At 47.4% G+C, this 22,729-nt stretch overlaps 1 protein-coding gene across 1 annotated transcript in view; it reads right to left on the bottom strand.

The window, feature by feature from the left end:
- The window catches only part of ptprga (protein tyrosine phosphatase receptor type Ga), a 203,564-nt gene that overhangs the window by 75,258 nt on the left and 105,577 nt on the right, over window positions 1-22,729 (bottom strand). Inside the window, exons 3-4 of the mRNA XM_080845877.1 lie at window positions 5,867-6,049; window positions 1,483-1,631 (exon numbers count right to left, since the gene is read on the bottom strand). Coding sequence (XP_080702003.1) covers window positions 1,483-1,631; window positions 5,867-6,049 — 332 coding nt within the window. The remainder of the gene's footprint in view (window positions 1-1,482; window positions 1,632-5,866; window positions 6,050-22,729) is intronic.

The following is a 22,729-nucleotide window of genomic DNA, read 5'->3' as shown; positions in this document are numbered from 1 at the left end:
ATCTGCTAGGTTAACAGCAGACATGCTGGCTGGTGAGTGAGCTGCAGCTTCTCTTCAGAATCTTTTTTTTCTCCCCGCATTTGTGGCGTTCTTTCCTTTTTTTCCTCCCTCCCTCCCTGTCCACTTTTTCTCCCCTCTGTGTCTGTCTCAGCTGAGCTGCTCCTTGAGTTTCCCGACTGTTTCCTTTTTCTCTCTCTCTCTCTCTCTCTCTCTCTCTCTCTCTCTCTCTCTCTCTCTCTCTCTCTCTCTCTCTCTCTCTCTCTCTCTCTCTCTCTCTCTCTCTCTCTCTCTCTCTCGTCTCTCTCTCTCTCTCTCTCTCTCTCTCTCTCTCTCTCTCTCTCTCTCTCTCTCTCTCTCTCTCTCTCTCTCTCTCTCTCTCTCTCTCTCTCTCTCTCTCTCTCTCTCTCTCTCTCTCTCTCTCTCTCTCTCTCTCCATGCGGAAGGTGAAATGATAGCAGGCTCATCTGCATTCTCCTGGTCTAGGCCTGGCGATGCACGAAGACTACAGAGTGGAGCTGAGTGCCAGCCCCGACTAATCCGCCCCAGACACCAGCTCCACTCAGTGTTTGCACATACAGGGATTTTCAGAGACACCTCTCTCTCTCTCTCGAAATCTATGTATTGCCTGACAGAATCAATATTATCATAAATATGACAATGTTACTGCCAGTGCAAATAAACAGGCTTGCAGTCAGAACGGAGGCGTGACTGATAAGGTGACTGATAAGTGAGCACCTCACTTGTATTTTCTTCATGGCAGTATTTCAGTACTTGAATCGTAGTTACAATGAATGATTTTGAGAAAATGTAATGCATATAAATGGAAACATTATCAATGAAAAGTGCAACAATCACCAAGTTAAAATTAAAACAAATAGTCCGGTGGTGTGGAAAACTGATCACTTTAAAGATAATCTAGTGCATATAAATTGATAAATTATCCACCACAAAAGCAAAAATCTTAAAGGTCAACTGAAAAGCCATAATTAAAATTACAGAAAAAAAAAACTGTGACAAGGCTGGAACTGTGTGACGCCTGATTTCTTGAGCGGCTGAATGCGGATCCATAAAAAGTGCCTCTTACTGCATGTTAACGGTGGCAGGCGCCCATAACGCTAAATCACAGGCCAGAGGAGCGAGGTCTACACACTGTTCCAGGCCCATCGATCAGAGCCGGCTGGAGAGGTCTGACTGTACATAATGCTCCAATCCGATCAATACGGGCACGCCTTCCCCCGCTCGCTCGCTCGCCCGCGCTGTGTGCTTACGGACAGCCACTCTTCCCGCTGTTTCTCTCCCTTTCTTTCTTCCACTCACTCATTCACTCTCTCACTCACTCACTCGCTCACTAACTCAGTCACTCACCGCCACCCCCTGGCTCGCCCGCACGGTGTGCTGACGGACGGCCGTTCGTCCTGCTGTTTCTCTTCTTTTCCCTTCATTCATTTACTCACTCATTCACTCACTAACTCAGTCACTCACCTCCACGGGGAAGCGGCGGCCGTTGATGCTGTGCTCCGAGCCCTCTGAGCCGTTGCTCTGGCCCCAGTGGAACTCCACCTTCTCTGCCTTGAAGCGCCCGGGAAGGCCCGCGCCTCGCACGTAGTAGTCATCCTTCAACAGAACCGCCACTGAGGAGAGAGATGGAGCAGGAGGGAAAAAAAAGAGAAAGAGAGAGAGAGAAAGAAAAGGGGGTCGAAAAACAAATACAAAATACATATTTGCAGTCCATCAAAGAGTTGTAAACACCAGAGCAAAAGGACGCATGTTCACACACAGCTGTTTGGCCTACAAAATAAAAGGGACATTCATTTGAGGACACTTGCAGCATTAAGGGTTTATCTATTTGGGCTCTTTAGGGAGATGAGCTGAATATTACATGTGGCCCTTTACGGTCTTTCCCTCAGCCTCAAAGGCAGGGGCTCGAATGGAGTGCAATTTGGAGAGGGCTGGCAAGGGCTATCTCCGACCACCATTTCAAATTGCTTTTTCAAGTCCTTTGTTATTCCATAAAAATAGTCTTTTCCGAAATAAAGGGGGAATTGGTGGAGCAGGCTGCGCACTTTTTTTTTTTTTTTTTTCAACGCCACTTAGACTCCTCAATTGGTCAGAGGAAAAAGGAACAGGGTTTAATTAACCAATACGACCTTATACCAACGGTCCCTATTGTCAAGCAGATCTCTTCTTCTGATTGAATTTTTGAATCAGCCCACCCCACCCCCAACGCACACCTTCCATCACCCACCCCCAAAACCATGCTGCCCCCCACAGGGAATCTTCTGTCCTAGTTCGAGCTCTCACTCAGGTGAAATGAGTGGCCTGTTCTGAAGGCTTCATGGTGCTGAGGGCCTTTGGCTTGAGGGGGGCCGTTGAGGTAAATCCGGTCCCAAATGTCACTCTCTACAGCGCTCTTTCTTGCTCTTGGTGCACTGTGTACAGTGTTCCTGTTTGGTTGGGGGGGTGGGTTGTTACCATGCGCCTCTCCTGAGCTCAGGGCTGAAGCTGGGGCCCGCCTGACTCCTGGATGCTCAGATTACGGTAAGAAGGGGGCTGATCCTCCACTCTTTAAGGCAGGGCCTTTTTCGTGGGCAAATCAGATATGACCGCCGAGATTGAGCCAAACTGGCAGCACCGGAGCTGAGCTGAGCTGAGCGGAGCGGCGGGGATAAACATAACCAACTCGGGGAAAAGAGGATGAGAGCCCAACCAAGTGGAGAGAGCAGATCCGCCAGAGCCTGTGTGTGTGTTAGAGCGTGTGTGTGTGTGTGTGTGTGTGTGTGTGTGTGTGTGTGTGTGTGTGTGTGTGTGGTGTGTGTATGAGTTGCAGAGTTGAATCACTGAGGTGTGTATCCAGCGAGTGACAGTGGTGTCACTTGTGTTTTGGGAAGCCTCTGCAACCGCGGTCAACATGGCTTGCGCTGAACATGGTGTTGAATCGAACCTCTTCTGCGTTGTTTGTCTGGGCCCTTTTTGGTTGATTCAGAGACTTAATCCAGCGTGAGAGGCTAGTTGGACCATTGGGATTTTTTTATTACCGACTCCAGTCGATGTTTGAGAGCATTAATGGGCAACACAGGAATTATACACTAAGCTGGGGAGACCTTGGAATGCAGTGTGTGAAAACAGGGAGCTCGCATGAAAGTAAATCCTTAATCAATGCAAATGTTCCTGTCAGGCTTCCAAGTCTTCATGAATTTCATCTTCTTCTTCTTTTTTTGTTCTTCAAAATAAAAATACAAAACTATGACTTTTTTGTGAAAAATAAAGCTGGCCTTCTCCTTACCCCGCTTTCCCCCATACTTCTCCTGAAACTCCTGCAGACATTTGGGATGACTGCTAGACATAGGGTGAGTAGGTCAGGGTTCGGAGACAGAGTTGGAGGTTTGGGGTCATTGACAGAAATGAGAAGAACTGATAGTTAAAAATTGAAAAAATTGAATTGAGGCATGCCTTATTCAGGTATGATTATCCCGCCCTGCAGCAGGAAAGAGTTGCGCCATTCACCAGCGTCTCTGACAGGTGATTATTTCAAAGATAAAATGCTCAGACGTCATTCGTAAATAGTCAGAATCCCCATCCATAATTCATGAGTCAACAAGAGGACATTTGTCTTGTAATGCACAGATTATGTCAAGAGATGAAGTGAAGGCACGCGTCTGTGTCTGTGTCTGTGTGTGTGTCTGTGTGTGTGTCTGTGTGTGTGTGTGTGTGTGTGTGTGTGTGTGTGTGTGTGTGTGTGTGTGTGTGTGTGTGTGTGCTAAGGGATTTGGCAAGCTCTTGTTTATCTTGGCCTAGTGCTAAGAGGTGGCCAAGAGGTGGGTGGCAAACTCTGGAGGATTCTCACATGTCATCTTCCCCAGTACTTCCGAAGTGGTCTCATCCTTCATTGTAATGTGGTGTTGGACAAAAATGGTCATCAGAATTTCACATGCACAACACTAGAAGGACAGAGAGAGACATAGCGATAGAAATAGATAAAGAATGAGAGAGCTAAGGGACAAAATGGTAGAGGGATAGATGCACCGATCCACTTTTTTTCAGTTTCTACCTTAATTTGGATATCTGCCGACACTGATACCAGAGCTTTTTTTTTCCCTTGCATATTTTTATCATTATCATTAATAATGTTGTTATTATCATGTGTAAGGTGAAACTATATATATACAAATTGTTAACCATTCCTGGCCTTACTTCACCGATATTCTACTCATACAAATTACTCTTCAATGTGCATGAACTTGGGAGGGGAAGTTCTTTAGAAGTTTTATGTCATATTCAAACACTATTCACAATCTCACAACTGAATACAAGGCAAAATAATATTATGTATAATTACATCCAGCTATGTCATGAATCCATTGTCAGATGAATGTTCTACGTAAATCAACGTCACCGTGGTCATCAATCCATCTTATAATGCACCTGACACCAAACGAATAGGACACGAAGCAGTGGCAGTGAGTATGACCGACTGCATACGTTTATACAACCACCAGGAGGCCAAAAGAGCTGGAATTGCTGTGCTACAAGAGGTATCAATGTGGGGAAAATTCACAGAAATGTCTGTTATTAGCTAACTAGCTGGCTTTGTTTTCATCTTCTCGATTCCTCCAGTTTACGTGATCTCTAGTGAGAAATCAACATTCTTTTAGATTTGCTAAAAAATTGTCTGTAAGTGAAAATGTAATTAATTGCGAGGGCACAATTTTATAATGACTGAGTAAGTGAATCAGATGTGAATCGGTGAAATCTAACCGATACCTGATCCGTTTGGTATTGTCAATATCTGCACCAATACTGATGCATGGATCTGATTGGTGCATCTCTATGAAAAAGGGATGAACAGACAAATTGATGAGGTTGGAGGGAGACAGAGAGAGAGACAGACAGGAAGAAAGCACAAGAACTCCTTCCCTGGCTGCCTGGGCCAGATGAAGAGCACTCTTTTCCCTGTGCCCGTTCAGTGGAGTGCTGCTCAGCTCAGCTCTAGGATCAGAGGCCTGTTCCCATCCCCCGGGGGAGAACAGATGATCCGAGCACAGATGAGACACCCTTGCTTCCTCTCGCAATGGCTGCCTGTTAGCAGCACAAGGGACTCCACAGGGACCCAGCAAAACAGAAGAGGGAAGGAGAGGGAGAGAGAGAGAGAGAGAGAGAGAGAGAGGAACAGAGATAGAGAGAGAGAGAGAGAGAGAGAGAGAGAGAGAGAGAGAGAGAGAAACAGAGAGAGAGACAGAGAGGGCAAACTGAGGAAGTGCATGTATCTGAGCACACACAGCCAAAACCTTGCCTCTTAGTTTACAGTCTAGGGAGGATAGCTACATCAAGAGGCAACAGGTGTCTTCAAGACTTTATTGAACAATTAGAGAGAATAAATGGCCTCCGATACATTTTCTGATGGCACTAACAGGGAGAGATGAGTTCCAGGCTTAGACGGGGCCCTGTCAGACTCCTTGGGGCTCCAGACGAAGCGGGTATTGGGGCTGTGTGATGGAACACCTGGCCCAGTGATGACTGCTGTCAATGGGCTCACCAGACACCTGTGGCCCAGATTTTTGCGAACATTTGAACTCCATTTATAGTCAGTGCAAGCAGGAAATCCATCTTGGTGACAGATTTGAAATTGTGAGAAATGCCCGTCTTAGCGCTGTGAAGCCCACGTGAAGGGGGCCACGTGGATGTATTCACTCGCCCCATCACTCAGGCTTCTGCCGTTAGGGTTGGTGTGAGAGGAGCAGATATGGAAAATAAACTGCTCATACACAGGACAGACAAACTAAGTAACGCATGCATATGATACACACACACACACACACACACACACACACACACACACACACACATAATACACATGTAAAACTCTTACCAGTTTTTCCTGTGTTTTTCATTGATGTCTTGTTCGAGGATTCTGTCTCGAACCCATCCAGGGTTAGCTCTTGGTATTCCATGGAGACCTTTGTGTTGCCGTCGACGATGTTAATTGGTGACTGGTTCTGCTCCTTACATTCTGGGTAGGCCGACGTCCAACCCCCGTCAGGCCCATACGTCCCTGTAGAGCAGCACAGACAGGAAATCAATCAATCATCTCCTGACCCGAGCAATCAAACTCGCACCATCTCTCTTTCCCCTTTTTTGCAAATGTCTATGTCCCATTTTGACAGGAGACACACAGACACAGACACACACACTTTAACAAAGACACACACACACAAATGAAACGGATTTCTGTCTGTTGCCAGGCTCTGACAGCTCAGGAATTGATTAATCACAGGGCCTAGTATTTTTTTTCTTAAAAATCCTGCCTGCTGTTTGATTCGTTTGGGCATCCATCCTTGGGGGCGCGGCGGGGAACAATCGCCTCCTGATACGTCTCCCGGGGGGGCTGTGCGACAACGGAGGTCGATCGATAAACACCGGTGGTCCCACAGCTTTTTACAGCATTTGGACACGGAATACATTTTGCCATGGATTATACCATTCTCCTGCCCCATTCTATCATCCGACCACCGCTGCCTGACCTTCAGGTTGCTTCCCCCAGAAAAACAACCCGTCCGCCTTCTGCTCGTGAGACCCAGGCAGACTCCACTCTGTGCTCCACTACCAGCCACACTGATGGGCCCTGAGATCTATCAGGAGCAGTTTAAGATGGTCGCCAGCAGAAACCTAGCCATGACAGGGAAGGGGTCGTGGTGTCATGGCAAGAGATTGAACTTCACATGGCTTGGCTGTGAGGCGATTTGGTGGCGCTCTGATGCGTTTCCCTTCTCTGGGGCGGACTGAAAATGTCACAGATGTCCATGCAATTCCTGGCCTGCTTCACAAAAGAGCGGAGTGCACACACACACAATCTCGCTCTCTCTCACACACACACACACACTCTCTCTGTCTCTCTCTCGCACACACACACACACACACACACACACACACACACACGAACGCACGCACGCACGCACACACGCACACACGCACGCAGCCACACACACACACACGCACACAGCCACCTGGACAGCCCAGATCAATGCAAGGTGAAACAGTGCAGTACAAAGGGCGTATTTCTGCCTCCAAGAGTCTTTGATGCCTGACCAGAAAAGCGTGTGTGTGTTTGTGTGTGTGTGTGTGTGTTTATAAAAGACACTCAATGCTCAATACTACCTCTAAATGAATGTGTATCATCATAAAGGACTGTAGTTAGCTTTCGGCAGCCCAGGATAAAGACTATGACATGTGCTTGGTGTTGCACTTAACAAGCAAGCTAAACACAGCACTCAAACAGTTCCTAGGGAACTGACAGAAGGCCTTTAACCACCTGCTAATGTAGAAAGAAGGCCATTGCAGTAGTGGAGGCTGGCAGTGCTATCATGTTCCTATATCTTAGAACAAGACATCATTATTTTGCCCTCTTTCATTTCATTCACTCCACTCTGGAGGATCATCTAGCTTTCCAAGAAGAGTGTGTGTGTGTGTGTGTGTGAGTGTGTGTGTGTGTGTGTGTGTGTGTGTGTGTGTGTGTGTGTGTGTGTGTGTGTGTGTGTGTGTGTGTGTGTGTGTGTGTGTGTGTGTGTGTGTGTGTGTGTGTGTGTGTGTGTGTGTGTGTGGGTAATTTGGGGAAGGCTGGCGAAAGCAAGGGGGGCATTAGCGGGCCAGAGCTGCAAACCGCGTCCCTGCATCCCCCACCTACTCCTGCTAAAGTGCACTCTTAATTGAAAGCAATCTGCAGCTACCGCGCTCTAAAATGAATTTGTCCACAATTACCCATGGCCTGCGTGCATCCGGGGGCATTTGGTAATGTCTGCCTCATCGAATTAGGAACCGTCCTTCTTTTTGCCCCTGCAGTAGCCTTGGGGGGGTTTATTGATCGAGAAGCTGGTTTCATATCCGAGCGCGCAAGCTATAGATTTCGCCGAGCTGAGAGGGAGTCTAAAATACAGACGGCGCTGGAAGCGGGGTGCGAGCCGGTCGCTCATCGCTCTAATGTGGCACGGCGAGCGTTCGAACGCAGAAGCCGCTGTGCCATGCGCCATGCACTGCATCTAAAGCAGAGGACACACTCCACATTAGACACAACAGCCCCTGGAGAACAAAGGCACAACAAAAACAAAACAAAAAGGAGAGCAAGAAAACAAAAAGCACGGTACGACCCTGTGATCCGGATATGTGTACAGTGTTTTTGAAGTGAAGAGGCGTTGCTGGGGGGGGGGGGGGGGGTGGTGGTTGCGGGGGATTAGAAACGAGCTACAGGAGGTGTCTGAATAATGAAAGGATTTGCAGGGGAGTCACCTCTCCGTTGCCCCTGCTCCCCTCACCCTCACCTGGGCATGAACCTCACCCGTGAGCAGACCCCACAGGCGCCACATCAACATCTCATTCCCCTCTGACCTGTCCTCTGGCCTGTGTCATAACCTCGCTGTGCTCCTCTTCACACCTGAGCGCTTATCCACACCCTCCATGTCCAGCTTATGAGAGGAGAAAAGGTGTGATGGAGCACTTTCTCTCTCTCTCCCTCACTTTCTCCCTTTCTCTCTCTCTCCTTCAGAGGGAGCAGTCTTTCTAATCAAAAGAAAGCCACATCAGGAGCCTTGGCCTCAAAATGAAAATAATAGTTGCAACCCACATTCAAATGTGTTGCTTAGGTAAGATGGGATAAATGGGAGAGGATATGTTTAGCATCCTGTTGAATTCATGTTCAAGCTGCACACAACGAAGGGAAGGGGGGTTGATGGTGTGTGCCATGATGATGACGACAACAGCAACAAAATACCTTTCCATATCAGTGTGTCAGTCAAATACAAAATGGTGAGAGCCATGCTGCTGCGCACTTCCTCTCATCTCCCTGACAACCAGGCTCCTGATGTACGCATCACTCCAACGATCATATAGGGTTGATCATGGCCTCGTCTGAACACAAGGAAAAGGCTGGAGCTCCTCTGGTAGCTTTCAAACGCTCGCTTGTGCATTTTCAGGAGGGAATTGTCCATCGTTCTACAGGGGGCCAACACTTTTTCATGTGATGAACGTTAACAGTGTAAACACACCTTTGTGCTGTTTTCAGTCAATTAGGGGCATTTTCCCTGCCTACATGCATGTTTGCTTCATTGGTGTTGAATTAAAAGACGTGAATAATAATTTCAATTTGCAACATAAACAAACCATGATCGTGCGACACTGTCAAAACAAAGGCACAATAATGGGCACATTTACCCAGAGGCAGCGCTGTAATGCACCAAACAAACACACCTTTGGGGAAATGTGCCTTTGGAAAAATATGCCACTCTTAAGGCAACGACAAAGGGAAGCTGAAGGGCTTTTTCTCTTTCTTGGAATGGAGGAGGAAGGCAAAGGCATCAAGAGCTGGAGGTGCTGCCTCTTCACACGCTTCACACTCTTTGTCTCTTCTCCAGAAACACACACACACACACACAGACACACACACGCACACACACGCTAATACACAGACACACACACACACACACACAAACTTGTTCCTGGCTTCTCTCTCTGGCTCTCACTGGACTTCAATTCCATCAAGATTCCCCAGTAAGAGCTGAAATCAATGCAGCGACGAGAGGAGAGGAGAGGAGAGGAGAGGAGAGGAGAGGAGAGCTGGGCATCTCCGTGAGTGCTGTGGCTGTGGCTGGGAAGCCCAGTAGAGCCACTCAGAGTATTATGTTTAATCTGGGCTGAGCAGAGACCAGACAAGTATCCCCTTTCAAAGCCTCTTCTCCCCTGGCAGGGGGGGTGATGGCTGTTCTCCGTTAACCAGATGGATTTTTACCAAGTACAAATCACATCACAGTCATGGTTTCAAGATACCATATGGCAGTCATACATTGTGCTGATGTTCTTTTTGGTTCTCCAATCTCTCCAAATGGTTGAACACTATAATGGGTGAGTATATAGGGTGAGTGCAAACTGAAAAAGGCAGGGTGATGACAAGTCAAGCGTAAGAGAGAGAAAGTGAGAGAAGACAGAGAGGAAGAGAGAGGGGGAGAGTTTGATGGAAGTGAAAGCATTGAGGGACAGAGTGGATAGGATGAACGCTTAGCTATCTGATGGAAGAGAGAGTGAATTTAAGAAAAAGCGAGAGAAAAAGTTGTGGGGGGAGAGAGAGAGAGACTGAGGAAGAGAGTTTGAGGGTCAGGGAGAAAGAGAGAGAGTGAAAGTGAGTTAGAGACAGGGGGCCCTAATTTCATTGATGGGACAACACGCAAATTCCTCTGCGCATGAACTAAAGTTAATTAAATAACTCCTAAGCTAACTGAGCTAAAATCATTTAACTCATGTCAGACCATCAGCAAGAACCTAAGCACAGCGCAAAGCATGGGTGTGTCCGCGCCAAGATGTGGGAGTTCCATGCATAAATTAGCTCCTTCAAAGCACCATTTTCTTGAAATTGAAAGTCAACTTCTGTCATGTTCCTTTACTGTGTGTGTGTGTGTGTGTGTGTGTGTGTGTGTCTGAGGCAGGTGTGTGTGTGTGTGTGTGTGTGTGTGTCTGAGGCAGGTGTGTGTGTGCGTGCGTGCGTGCGTGCGTGCGTGTGTGTGTGTGTGTGTGTTTGTGTGTGTGTGTGTAAATACAGTATATACACACATGCACACACACATACTGAACTGAACATGCAGTTGTATATTATATTATATACAGTATATACATATGTATATAAAATGGATAATCAATAATGTCCCGATTAACTGAAGCGCATATATATGTATGTATATATAAAAAGATTCCTTAAAAGCATTGCTCTGAGTATCCACAGGTCATGGAATACATTTTAGCAAGGCAAATGAGGCAGAGGGAGAGGGAGAGGGAGAGGGAGGACCAGTTGTGTGGCTCGTTCATGGACCTCACCGACAAGGACCACCAGAGATATTTGAGGTTGTTAATCCCATCTGCATCTAACTGGTCCTGACCTGGAGGAACCCCGAAGACGGCGAGTCCCCTTCTCATTGCTGTGGAAGTAACAGCAGCGCTGGCCTCCACAGTCGGGGGAACCTATTCGCCGACAAGCTCCACGAAACATGCGTTCACCACCTTCCCTTGTACGCAGAGAGCGGCAGTTTATTGTTTTACCATCACCTGATACTCAGCACAGCAGTCTTGGGTGTAACAGATTGCATGCACAGTCCGTTGCGTGCACCCCCGGTCCAAGGGGCTGATCTATGTGAATCATTGATGGTTTCCTTCCATCAATGTTCGAGCGAGATGTGACTGAAATTGTAAGGTCACTCATGCATTCTTGCTGGCTCTATAAACGACTCTTTCATTTTGGCGAATTCAGGTGTTCATGCAGCCTTCCAGGGCATTGCACCACTGGATGTGTGGCTGTTAGGAGAAAATAGCTATCCCCTACCAACCTAGCTTATCACACCATACATTATGCCAACCACTCAGTTGCAATGGCAATTCAGTATTGCATTGTCAAGCATCAGGTCCGTGATTGAACAAACATTTGTAAAATTGTTGCTTTCTCAATTACCGAGTTCGGTGTGAACATTAATAAGGTGTGGTTGAATCATTGTGATTGGCTTATGAATGGCTCGTTTGCCAAACCCACTAATGACTCAACCCATTCTCGCTTGGTTGCACCCTACTCTATGTCGATTGAAATAGGCACGTCGGTCCCCCGGCCTAATCCCACTGTACGGATGCTCCTGCGATAAGCCCATTTGCGGTGCTTGTTACGCTTTTAAATTAGGGTCCAGGGTTGTTTCTGTTGAGCCTGCAGGTGCATTAGGCCTCTGACACTCTGAAGCTGAAGAGCCAGAGTTAGATTTGGGGTGCTGGGCGGGATTTATTGTGCCACCATCCATTAGGGCCTTGACAGAGCCAGTGGACTTGCCCAGCGCGCCCACAAAAAAAAGCTGCTTTTATGTAACGATCCCTCTTGTTCCATAGAGCAGTGTGCTGACTGAGGTCCAGTCCTTTCTGGCTCCGAAGCTCCTTGTTGCGCCAGACAGACAGTAATGGAGTGCAGCACTCTTGAGAGTAGAGCTTTTGGAACATCAGCAGCAGCAGCTGCTGAAAACAACAAAAAACAACAACAAAAAGCAGTGGTGGTGCCGCTAATATTGACAAGCAGCTGTTGGCACGGCAACAACCGTGTCTATTGTCCTCTCTGGGACAACATTCACCCTAAATGTGCCAATGGAAACAAAAAGGGCAACAATGGTATCTGACAAGAGAGTGAGCTGCAGCCACAAACATGGTTAGTCGCTGGATAAAGCAGAGGAACAAATGTCCCTGCACTTGCATTCCCCCTCAGGGATGGTCTACCCGTCTAATTACACCAGTAGTTCAGCCTAATTACTCAAACACTCTACGTGGCCTGCTGGAAGTGTTCAGAGACCTGAAGACCAGGGATGTTGACACTATGCGACACGATGATGATTCCTGTGTGGGTGAACCACAAGCCAATAAAAGCACGCAAATAAAATGTGCATTTACTATTCATCAAATAGTAGGCCTTAACAACAGAGAATTACGACACACGTTTTTTTTTTTTTTTGCAGATACACCTGCATTTTAAATTCCGTCCACGAACTTGCCTTTTAGCGAAGTCAACAGACAGCCAGTGCTGACTAATGACCTTGAAATACCACATTATCCGATTCATACATCAGTTTCCGACAGACAACACCCCTTCAGGAGGTGGGAATATGCTCCCGAAATCAGCTAAAAGTAATTTCCCCACTGCTGCATAAGCGCCTCTCATCTCTCCCCATGGCCATTCCCCTTCTTCTCTCAGGGGCTGGAGTGAAGACTCCTCACCTTGCCGTAATGACTGCTCTGTAGCCCTTCTTGAAGATGTGTTTGAGGAAGGTAAAAATAGAAGGTCTGACAGCGCGTCACTCAGCGTTAATTAGAAACGTCGGCTTTGTCTCGGGAGGGGGGGAGGGAGGGAGTGAGCGGGGGCCATGGTGGGGGCCACGATAAGGCACGTCTGCTGGGGAAGGCGGCTCCAGGACCCAATGTCTGCCAGTCCCCCCCGCCCCACCCCCCCTCTCTCTCTGACAGCTCCCCTCAGTGTCTTCACATGCTGTCACAGTACATTTTACAGCTGTCCCCAGAGGCCACACCCACCCACAGCCCCTGCTCGCCAGCCGTGCAAGCACACACACAACGTAGAAACACACACACATCCACACACTCACACACATACACACACCCCTAGCCCATATCACACCATGCCATACTAGTGACACAAGTTCACTCATCCCCAAACCCTCTCAGTCTGCCTCACTATCCATCTCCTTCTCTCACTTACGCCACATGAAACACCAGCACACACACACACACACACACACACACACACACACACACACACACACACACACACAAACACCCTCCCTTTTTACAGTCACACACAGAGTTCACTCCTCCCCATGCCCTCACCCTGACACTCACACCTCAATACCCCCTGTGTCACAGTCACCACCTGACCACCACACAGCACAGGCAGACAGAAGGCTACACACAACCAACCACCCCCACCCCCACCCACACACACACACACGAACACACGCACAAACACACACTCGGGCGGGCCCACAAATATAGACATGGATGGGCATGCCCACACAAACTCACTGCCATCCTTCTGCTTCTGCACACACACATAGGAAGTTATACTGGCAGGCCTATGAACAACATCACAATGACACTGGGTATATAAAAAAGCTAATACTTCCTCATGCAAAATCTCCTCACACAAGCAGAGGCACTACACACGTGTCTATGCATGGTATTTGCACTAGACATGGCCAACTTTCTGCCATCCGTCCAGTACGTGCGTTTCAAGGGTAGCGCACTCACGGCCGACAACACAAAGGCAACAAATTTGACAAAGCTCGACTGTAATTCGATATGTCATTACTGGGCTGAATGCTAATTTCACCTGCAGCTAGGCAGTGTAATAACCCAAGTTGACCATTAGCCTAACAGGTTTTGTAATTAGCATCAGTATCTGTTTCACACAATACACTGACAGATCATAATCCAGCTCCTTTGGAGGATCATCTGCCTGGAATAGTCCACACAGATTGTATTGCGTCTTCACAGAGGAGTGAGCGTCTATTTAACCGAATAAAAGTCAACATATTCCATCAATAGAAAGTTTATTGAATTCAGGAATTCCTTTTGCAGCTCAGTAAATTGCTCAGAGCAGGATGTTTATTGCGCATCATGGAGCTGTTATTTCAGTTCTCTAGCGGGTAGGCATGACTCATTAAGTTGATGTAACATCTCCTCCACCCCGGCAGAATTTTTGCTTTGGGACAGAAAGGTGCAATTTATCTGTTTAAGTGGCTCGTCGTTGTTTTAAAAGCCTGCCATTTCTTTCACAATCTCCGGCTTAAAAACAGAAATAATAAAAAAGCAACATTTTGAGAATAATTCCGGAGGGACCTAATATACAAAGAGTGGTGTCATCATTCTATTTTCCAGTGCTCAAAAATAACTCTATACCAAACAGCATACTTCTATTCTTTATTTTCTCACCTGCTGCTGTACAATCTCTCAAAGACCAAATAATGTCCATGTGAGCTAGTTGCAGTGCAGTATGGGAAAGGGAGTTATTTTCCCCTCTTGCTGGCATTAGGGGACTGCTGATTGACCCATCGCCTGGCTTTGACTTGAGTCGACTCCTTGAGCTCTCCGTGAGCACTGCACAACCCTCCAAAAGGTCACACCACTGACTTCAGTGAGTTTGGACACCGAGAGAGCGCCAAAGGGCACCTGTGATCTGCATTCAACTGGTATCCGTTGCCAAGCGCTCTCCTTCACAGCGATGCTATGTCAGACCCCTATTTACTGTGTTTGCAGACAAAAGTAAGCCAGGTTTGCCGTTGCAGCAGATCTGACGAGTGCCTCCAGGCCTCATCGACCTTACTCATGACTGTGCTGATTCCCCTCCCTCCCATCCTTTGTTTCTCCTTTTGTGGAATTATAGCATTGTCCTAGCTTCTCCCTTCCTTGTGATAAATAAAAAAATATATAAGCCCCTTGAGCAAAAAGAGAGAGAAATCTAATTCTAGCAATACTTCAAAGGGATTTAACCGCGTTAGAAAAGGGAAGGGTGTGTGTGTGTGTGTGTGTGTGTGTGTTGGGTGGAGGAAACATCGGCAGAATTAAAAAAGAAGAACAGGAAGGAGTAGAGAAAAAAAGAGGGAAAGAACTGCAATAAATATCTAGCAAACGGATGCCTTCGGCCAGACCTCATTTACTGAACAACAAAAAAAAAGGGGGGGGGGACAGCTTTCCATTCAAAGGGACTTCCTTCCTTTCCCACATCCCAAGAGGAAACAGGAACAGCTTTATTCTCCATAAAAACCACATTATAGATTTCTTCCGTCCCATAAGACACTTTGAAATTCATTAGATGGCTCCCATCACGTTGACGGTGCACTGTGTGTGGGCATTTCATCCTCCGTAAAAGAGGTGGTAGCAGGGGTCAGCATACAGAGGGTCGCTCGGGGACCACAGAGAAGGTGCCCATCCCATCGGCTCCGTAGAAAAAGTAATGGCGTGAGCGGCTCTTAACGGGAGGGTGGAGGAGGGGAATGAGGGATAGAAATAAATGTGGGGTAATAAACGAGTGAACATCTGGAGTAACTGGGTAGCGCAGGATGAGAACTATCATCATCATCATGATCGGAGGGCTTCTTTCCACCGGCCATGATGGATGGAGAGCCTTCAGAAGAGCAGTAAAAGGGAGAAAAAATGACTGGAAGTTGTGAGATTCCACTTAAAAGGCCTCAACCTCAGGCTCTGTCCAACTAATCAGACATGTTTCTGGCCACTGGGTGAGGCAGAAAAATAAGGAGATGGGAAAGAGGTAGAATATCCATGTCCTCTCTCTCTGGAAATCTTAAGGTTAGAGGGGGGAGTAAAAAGCAATTAAGCCAATGATTAACACAGGCTAAAAATACTTCCACCATCCAGAAATACACTTACGAGCAAGAGAGGAAAACGAAAAGAAGACACACACACACACACATTACTTTGTCCAATTTCGTGTGTGAGGTTATTTTAGTTATAGATGGTAAATTCCCTGTCCTGCTGGTAAGGGGATTTCCCACAGTGGCCAAACCACTCTCAGTCACATCCAAGTACCCACACCCAACAGGGTGCACTACAACCGTCAACGACAATTACAGCAAACAACAACAAGATACCTTTGTGAGCATTTCACTGAGGTTGTCACAATGCCTTTGTAAACATTTCACTGGGGTTGTCAAATGGGCAGTTTCCTTTGTGTTTTGATTAATAAGGCCCACGACACCACCAGAAGACTCAACAGTGATGTCTGGCACCGAACCCACCCCCCTCCACACTTGTGATTGGCTAGGACACATGTCAATACCAGACACAACAACATAAATCCCAGTTTTGACCTAATGTAACCAGAGGCTATGTCTGGTTAATTTTCCATTTAGAAATGGATTACATTCCATTTGCCGGGAATGGAGATAATTTTAGCCATTAAAAAGAGAGCAGAGAGGAGGAGTGCAGCTATAATCAGATAATGAGGGCTACTCAACGGTAGATTAATACCCCTTGCAGTCATCCATCTCTCAACGCAGCACATCTACTTGTCTGGCCTTTCACTCAGCACAGTCTCTGGTCTCAGTTGGCAAAGTTTCAGAGAAGTGCTTCCTCAGTGTTGATCCATATTACATTTGACTGCTCAGCATGGAGTAACCCCCACGTCTCTTTTGGTCTTCCTTTGTTATATGAAAGCATTACTACATGCCTACATTCTTGTTAAGGTTCATTTTAAGGGAAATTTGCTCGGCTAATGTTTCCCCTATTGCAGTCCCATAAGATTTATGTTCCTTCAACTGTTTGCTGATTTTGTGGTCTCCACTGCTGGCCGGTGTGTTAGCCATTCTCCTCCAATATTAGGACAGGGAGGAGATGCACACCGACACACTGCCGGAATCAGTGATGATGTTGATAAGCTTGGAGGACAGAGAATGAGAGAGACATCACCTTGCAGTCGGTTCCCATCTCCAGAGACCAACTAACCTGTAATTAACAGGGTGCAGAGAGTGTGCTGGAAGGGGAATATGAAATGAGCACGCTGACCCAAAACACCTCACCTAAACGCCCATGGGCAGTCAAAAAAAAGAAAAAAATTAGGAGGCATCGGACATGAAACGCAAATCTCCACTTTGCCATGAGATATTACACTTAATCACTCTCCTGTCAGCTCTTCATCTCTCTGCCCCCCAGCCCCATCCCTCGCTTTCTTCATCTCTGTTTCCCTCTCCCTCCCTCCCTTTCCCCTTTCTCTCTAAAAACTCCCCTCCGCCACCTCACCCACCCCTCGTCATGCCCGGCTCCCTCTCCCATGGCAACGGCACGTCCTCTGGCAGCCTCAGACCCCTCCGGTTCTCTCTGAACCCCTCCGGTTCTTTGCCAATAATTTCAGCATAGCTTTTTAAACCCCCCCTGGCCCCGGTGGCTCTCCATATCTTGGGCAGGAGATGAGACTGACCGACCGACTGGCGCTTCCTCCTCGCAGCCATAAACCCACATTAGCCACAATGGCAGATTACATGGGAATGCGTGCTCACAAGCTCACTCGCTCGTCAAACCCTGCCCGCACGCAAGACTGTCATTTCCATGACCAAAACACACACACACACGCACACACACACCCCTCAGGAGCTCCTGTTCTCCCTGTTCTCCCTCCACAAGCTGGGGTTTGGGGGAAACCAATCGCCATATTTTAAACAGGTAAGGGGAGGTTGGCCAGTCTTGGATCCTTGTTCCGATAGCTTTTAATGAAAAGTCTCTTGAAATTCCACACTCATTTTGTACACTCCTCCATCAAACAGGCATTTTTTATTGGAAGCCAGTATTGACAGACATGTTGCTTTGCTCTCTCTTCAGACAGACATGCACCGATGGCAGGAAAATAAATAGTTCAAGGGCAGGGATGAAGAGACTAAGCCCTTGTTTTTATTACCTCCTTTTATGTTGTGTGTGTATATGTGTGTGTGTCTATATGTGTGTGTATGTGTGTGTGTGTGTGTGTGTGTGTACAGTGTATGTGTGTGTGTGTGTGTGTGTGTGTGTGTGCACACAGAGGTTGTAGCCCCCTGACCTCCTCCCTCAATCTCTCTCTGGTCAGCAAGACTTCCTCGCATGGCCATCAAAATTCTGCAAAACCGAGGACTTGTCTGAACAGCAGCTGTCCTTTTTCCCTTCTTCTCCCTCCTTCTCTCCCTCCCTTTCTCTCTCCTTCCCTCTCCCTTGCTCTCTATTTCCCTCCCTCTCTTGCTACTCCTTTTTTATTCTCTGGAAACCTTCTCTGTGTCCTTCTGTACTCTCTGAGGACAAGGACTTCTGTCTCTTGATTAGTGGTAGTCCATTATGATTCTGTGCGGTGTCTTTTCATCCCTGTATGTGCTCTTTAACATCCTCCACTCCACCCCCGTCCCGCCCCCCTCCCCCCAGCCCCGGGCCCCTCCAAGCCTCCCATCCCTGTGGCTCCATTAGTATCTGAGCATGTGACGGCTCGGCCTCCTCCACCTGCCGGCCGCTTCAAGGTTGCCCTCTCCTCTGCCGCCTTCTGCACGGCGGTGCGAGCGCGGCGAGCCTGTAATTAGTCCCATCCTCAGGATCTCGCCGTCCCGCGCGAGACACGGCACACTGACCCCAGCAGGTGCGCACTGAGTCACCGTGTTAATTATAGCACGGCCCCAAAAAAAACAAACAAAAAAAAGGCAAGTGGAGGAGTTCGAATGTCTTGACGACACGAGGTCATCCGTTTGAGTTCTGGCCTTACTTCACACATTACTTCTTGTTTGTTTTTTCCTATTTTGAAGGAAGGGATTTGAGGTCTGCCATGAAATAGTTTTTTGTAAGGGATGAATGAGTCAAGTGCCAAGCATTACTAGGGTTAACACTACAGTATCAATAAGTCCAAATCCAAACTGACCTGTCACAACCACAAGCTACTTTCTACAAGTCAAATTTAAAAACAAGCAAACCTCACCCCTAACCAACATCTCTTTTATCTGACTATACTGCTTCAGGACCATGGACAGTGGCCTCCTGTCACCTGACCCGTGTGTGGCAGCAGGAGCAAACATGGCAGACACATACACACTCATACTGGATTGGGGGTGAACTGAACAACCAATCCCCAGAGCGCAGTAACAGAGAACAGGAGGAGACGGGCACGGCAGCCTCACACAAGAAAGGCTCAGCGCTAGAAGCTAGACGCTAGCCGCTCCACACTACACACTACACACTCCACAGTGTGTTGTGTGTCTCATTTCTCTCCCAGTCTGGGACCTGACTGGACTGTAGGACATCTGCCCTTCCTTGCAGTCAAAGGACTCTTGTCACCGCCGGCTTAAGCAGACCTCACATACAAGAAATACACCACTTGCCATCCCACCCAGGAGCCTTCAAGAACACAAAAACAGATGCTCAGCACACTTTCTCACCATTAGTTTGCCATGGGACTCTCACTTCCCTGCTGCCTTTGGTCATTCCGGTCAGAGCTAACCACAATATCAACCTCACATCATATGATAATAATGCCACAATAACAATAGGATAATAAAACGCACCCATTTTGACATATTGCTTTCACCAATTGAAGAGTACTAAACCCTGGGTGCAGGTCTGGGGCTTCCTTCTGTTTTGTCCGACCACAGTACCTCTCACAGTTCCGCTCATGCATTAGTATACTTAAACCCCGAGTTGAACCTGCTTCCCCTCTCAGCACAGGGAGCCCACTGTAAAACACAGAGCCAGTTTGGCAGCGTTTAATAACGGCAGGGCCTGGGCGAAGCAGACCCTCGGGGAGGTAAACGTTCACCTATAAAACATAAAACAGCTCCTTTTCACTGATATCCAGAACTGCCACTCAGGCAGACAGACACTTCTAATAAACTCTCAACTCTGCAGCGGTGTTAGGGAGAGTGTGAGCAAATACTCCATAGGCTAGGTAATAGAATCAAGTCATCCTGTGCACAGGAAGCTTGTGTTCAGTTCCCTGAGAACTATATATAGTTGAGAAAGTATGTTGGAGTTCAAGTAAATTATTCAACAAAGCACATTCTCTAATGCTGTCTGACAGTCTGGACATCTGTACACTATATGTTTAATGTGTTTCCGTTTAATGCACCTTTCTGTATTCAGATGTCAGAACTGAACAGAGAGCAGAGCAAGCCCACCAAAAGCAGTTGACCTAAATGTAAAAACAGATGCAGTCACAAGAAAAGAAATGAAGATAGAAAGGAAAGAAGAAGAAAGACACACGTACACCACTGAAGAAGCAGGAAACAGAATAGAACATCTATAACCGGAGAACTGTAGAGCGAGGCTTAGAAGGGCACGAAAGGTCCTGTAAAAATGATGAGGAAATCCAGCCCGGATTCAGAGTAGGTGCGAGAGAGAGTGCCTACAGACAATCTCCTGGTTGGGGAAGCGAGACGTGACAGGGAAGTTCAACGGTCCAGAAAAGCCTCATCCAATCCCCTCCACTTTCCCAGAGACAGAAACAAATACCAACAACAACAAATGTGAAATGCAAAGGCACACCGTCCGACCTTTACCCTTTTTGTTGCATGCATACTATAAATCAAAATGAGACGCTGACAACATTACAATCATCAAATAATGGATTGCTCCCATCACTGAGAGCGAGCACGATCCATTAAAATTCAATTTGACCAACACTTATTTCTCCAAACAAGTGAAAGTGCCAGTCATCATTTTCATAGGACCAACTCATACTCCTGAGTCTCCGAGATTGATGAGTGAAGATATTAACACTTCGTTTTCAGTAGCAGTGCAGATACTAGGGCCATAATGAGATAAATGTCCTGGAGAGACAGAGTGAGAGAGGGAGGGAGGAGAAGACAGGGGAAATGTAGGGAACTGTAAGTGGAGAAAATGAAAGACACAGGAGGAGACGGAGCAAGAACGCGGAATGAGACAAAGATGTATTAAGCGAGACAGATTCTGAGAGATTAACACACAGAAAGAGTAAGTGAGAGAAGGAGAGAGAGAGAGAGAGGGGGGAGAGAGAGAGAGAGAGAGAAAGAGGAATGAGACTTAGAAAGAGACAGACAGAGGACAGGAGAGTGGGTGGGTGTGTGAGCAAAAGAGAGAGAGAGACGCAGAGAGAGAGAGAGAGGGATGGCAGAGGGAACCAAAGGGCAGCCCAGCCCCTGCCAGACTGAGCCTGCTCTGTGCTCCAAAAGGGAGGTGCTGCAAGTGATCCTGAGGCCAGGGGCATCCGTCAGAAGCCAAGGCGGCAGCAGCTCCATCCATTAGGCCCCAATCACGTTGAAGTTGCACACCATTTGTCTGCGCTAACATAATTTTTTTCTACCTCCGCCGTCCCACAATTAGCATTGTTCCCAAGCAGCCTTCCTCCTGGCTGTATGACACGCATCACTGTGTTTAAGCAAAGCTCTGATGAATGCACTCCCCTAGCCTGCCATTGATTTTTCTTCATGCTCCGACCCACCGTTTGATTTGCTAAGTGCAGGTGGAGAGAGCCCCGTGCCTTGCTGACAAGAGCTGTGCAGAGCAAGCCACACAGGCCAGACACCTCAAAAAACCTCCACACAGACACACACACAAACACACACCTACCTCAGACACAACACCACTGAAATCCTCCTCTCTCAACCGACTCACTTTGCTCTATAACATCTCTTGTCTTCGAAGGCCTCTTCAGAATTGAATGGCATTTGATACGGTTTTTCTCTTCAGCAAAACAACTATTTGGAGGTCTCCATTTTTTTGCATTGGCACCGCTTTTTTTGACTTTTATAACACAGCCTTGGCTTGCAGGCTTTCATGCAGTATAATAAAACAACCTCAAAAATGTTATAGAAATAAAATAAGCAAGATTAGGTCCTTCAACAAACTACGTGCTACGGTTCCGTCTGTTAACCAGTGAGCTCGTTCTGCTGTGTAAGCATATGTGCTCCGCTGCTAAGGTGAGTGCTGCCGGCGTCTCAGAAGACTCAGCATTTCCGGAGCGACGCTCATACAGACACTTAAACAATGTATTAATTCCCTCCGCCTGCTTCTTGAATTGATGGGCGGAGGAGCTGTTGCGTTAGCGTCAGCGTACGTGGCTCTGGCTCGACACATGACTGCCATAGGGCTCAGGCTGCCATAGAGTAGCATAGCACACCGCCAACACGGAGCAACAGAAGGCAGGCACAGCGGGGGGCTAAGAGTAAAGGTGGTGCCTTCAAAACACTCCCTCCTCTTCCATGTGCGCTTCCAGGGGGAATACTCCTCCGCCACTCCCTCCGCGAACATGACTCATTACACAGGCCTTTTAACCAGCATCCTCCTCCAATCTCTCCATCTCCTTATCCATACCGCCCTCTCCATGCCTGCACCCCCCCCCCCCCCCCCCCCGCCTCTTTATAAAGTGCTTACACCAAACCAGTCAAAGTATTCTCAGAGATCTCCGCAAGAAACGAGAAACCCACAAATCAAACCAATCTGAGGCGTTTGATCTGTCAGTCAGATTCCTGGATGCAGTGGGAGACCATGTGCCTGTTTGGGAGAAACGAGGCAGAGTGATGGAAGATAAAGTCTTCAATCACTGACATGATCATGAGAGATTTACTCCTGCCAAATAATTAATCGAACCATTACTCCGAAATCACTTCATCATTACATCATTCCAAACGTGTTCATGGTCTTGTTTTTTAGCACACCAAAGAACAGTGACATA

The sequence above is a fragment of the Sprattus sprattus genome, assembly GCF_963457725.1.
Source record: "Sprattus sprattus genome assembly, chromosome: 10".
Lineage (NCBI taxonomy): Eukaryota > Metazoa > Chordata > Actinopteri > Clupeiformes > Clupeidae > Sprattus > Sprattus sprattus.
Note: the sequence above shows the minus strand (reverse complement) of the source record. Positions and strands in the feature narration are given on the sequence as shown.